Source organism: Euprymna scolopes, chromosome 5 (assembly GCF_053919585.1).
Source record: "Euprymna scolopes isolate OS-2025 chromosome 5, ASM5391958v1, whole genome shotgun sequence".
Taxonomy (NCBI): Eukaryota; Metazoa; Mollusca; class Cephalopoda; order Sepiida; family Sepiolidae; genus Euprymna; species Euprymna scolopes.
In genome coordinates, this window is record NC_136486.1 from 69,709,907 (window position 1) to 69,712,406 (window position 2,500).

Below are 2,500 nucleotides of genomic sequence, written 5' to 3' on the forward strand. Positions count from 1 at the left end.
AACAACTGAGAAACTAATATGAATAAAAGATAAGGAAAGAGAGAAAGTGAGAGGGGCAAACAGAGTTATATACAACGCAAAAATAAGTTGCGACTGGTATCAAAAGAGAGGAAGACGAACAAGATAAGGAAAACGGTCACGTGGTATCAGCAAGCTGCCCGCCCTGCCTAGCCATCGTCCCTGACTGCAACACGCTCCGCCGCGCCCTCCAAACGCGCTAGCATTTACAGCATGCATCGCCTCTCTTTTCTCTGAAGCCGACCTGACTTCCACCAAAACACTTCTCGCTTTCCATACGAAGCGACTCCCCTTCCACCGAAACTACCAGCATTATGATCATTACTACTAGAACTAATATAATTCATACCAAAAAGACTATTAATACTACTATTACCACAACTTCTGGAAATGTCGCGGGCTGTTAGGCTCCTCCAAGAAGGTAAAGGGGCGAGGTTGGCGGAGATTGTATAGCGCGGGGGGAGGCAACAGCTGTGGTAGTAGTAGTAACGAGAGTGTGTCGCGTTTGCTAGTTCTCATCTCTATATGTTTCTCTCTACCTTTCTGATTTTACGCGAAATCTGTGAGTCGTCTTTTTACCTGGTTATTCTCTTTCGGCGATTATACATACACATATACAGATTTACATACACATATACAGATATACATAAATATATACAAACACACAGTTGTGTGTATATTAATGAAGGAGGAGCAATACTCAATTTTGGCCAGTCCCTTTTGAAATAATCGCGCGACTTTTTCAACAAAAAGAAAAAAAAATTGCTAGAAAAGCAACAACAACAGGAAAAAAAAACAAAAAAACAAAACAAACACAAAGCAAACACAAAACAAACAAAAATTACAGCAATAATCAATGAATTACATATAATAACAGTTAGAACGTGAAGTTTATTATTAATAACTGCTTATTATTTTTTAATGTAATTATTCGTTATCCTTTATTTTCTGAATACATTTACACCTGCGCATATTGTTATTAGATTAATTTCTCTTACTTTTTAAACACTATATATATATATTTAATTCACTCTTTATCTTTGCTTGCCCTGCCCACGGGGTATCTCCATTGGATCGGGTGTGTCGACGTTCGGATATCACCTGGAAGCAACCAACCAGATCTGACATCGCAAGAGATAACCATCAACAAACTCCGGAATTATTTTTACACGCAGTCGCTCTCCATCCATCGCTGACATCCACGCGCCACCCAAACCAGTGACACCAGTTACCTTCCATCTCAACACCCCAAACTCAAGGCGAGCGAGCACTGCTACCACTTCGACCAAACACCTGTGACCCCCTCCCATCATTTCGTCGCTGCCGCTCCCACCGTAGCCGCATTCAGGAATCACAACAATAACAAAATACTCATAACTGCATTAAAACACTCCTGCACGCGTTTCATCAACTTGTAGTTGTACTGAAAGAGGGCCGTACTTCTTAGTTAAGTCACGGCCACGGCCGGCACGAGTTTTAGCTAGTTCTTGGCTAGCTGGGCTTTACAGTTTTCATACTAACTCGACTTTCATAAAAAACAACTTTCCCGATAATTTTCTTTAAAAACACACACGCAATCAAAGACTTAAGCAGAAAATATTATTTTGTGGACAGATCCTGCACAAACATTTAACATATATTCCTTCTTATTGAACACATTTTTAAAAAAGGAAAAGAAAAGAAAATTGTCCACTAACAAAAGGAGAAAGTTACCGCTGTAATCCTCATATGAGGAAAATAAACGAGTCGTAATTAACACAAGGTTGTTAACGGCCGGAAGACGGTGGCGCCCGAGGTGTTGGATTCTTACACTGCGAGGAACACCTCTGCCACTTTATCGAACGAGGGACAGAAATGCTCCGTCGCCATGGACGTGGTGGCTGCCAAGATCATAGCCTTGGTGACGCTAACAGCCCTCACCATGATTGCCGGTCTGTTACCAATGAAACTAATGAAATATATCGGACAAAAGCTTATTAAGATGGACTCAACGATCCAATATGTGCTCAACGGGTCACGATGTTTCTCAGGTGGAGTGTTTTTGGCGACTTGCTTTTTGCATCTAATTCCAGAAACCCGAGAAAAGGTGAAAGAGGTAATGAAGTATCTCGGCTCCACTTCCCAATACCCCGTTGCCGAGTTACTTACAATGACTGGATTTTATGCAGTCCTCTTCATGGAACAGATCATCCAACTAATCTACCGTAAAACCCGCTGTCGTTCACGCAAAGTTGTCACTGATAATAATCATATAAACCTCAACAACGGGGGCAGTATTCACCTGGGAGGACCCGGTCTTATAGGACTAAGCGGCCTCGGTACAGGCGGTGGCCCCATTGTTGGTGGGATCAGTAACACTGGCGGAGTAATCGGTGGGCATCCAAACAACGGTGTTATCGGCGGGGGTGCAAGTATCACCAGGGAGATATTACCAACTACGGAGGACCTTAGTCTCAATTCGCTGTCCAACGAGGAGTATGGG

General features: G+C 42.5%; 1 protein-coding gene across 1 annotated transcript in view; it reads left to right on the top strand.

The window, feature by feature from the left end:
* The first annotated feature begins 100 nt into the window (after positions 1-100).
* LOC145276834 (zinc transporter ZIP3-like) overlaps positions 101-2,500 on the top strand; it is a 3,491-nt gene continuing 1,091 nt past the window's right edge. The window contains exon 1 of the mRNA XM_080128196.1: positions 101-2,500. This exon is cut by the window's right edge and continues 1,091 nt beyond it. Within this exon, the coding sequence (XP_079984322.1) occupies positions 1,886-2,500 (615 nt within the window). The 5' untranslated portion in view covers positions 101-1,885.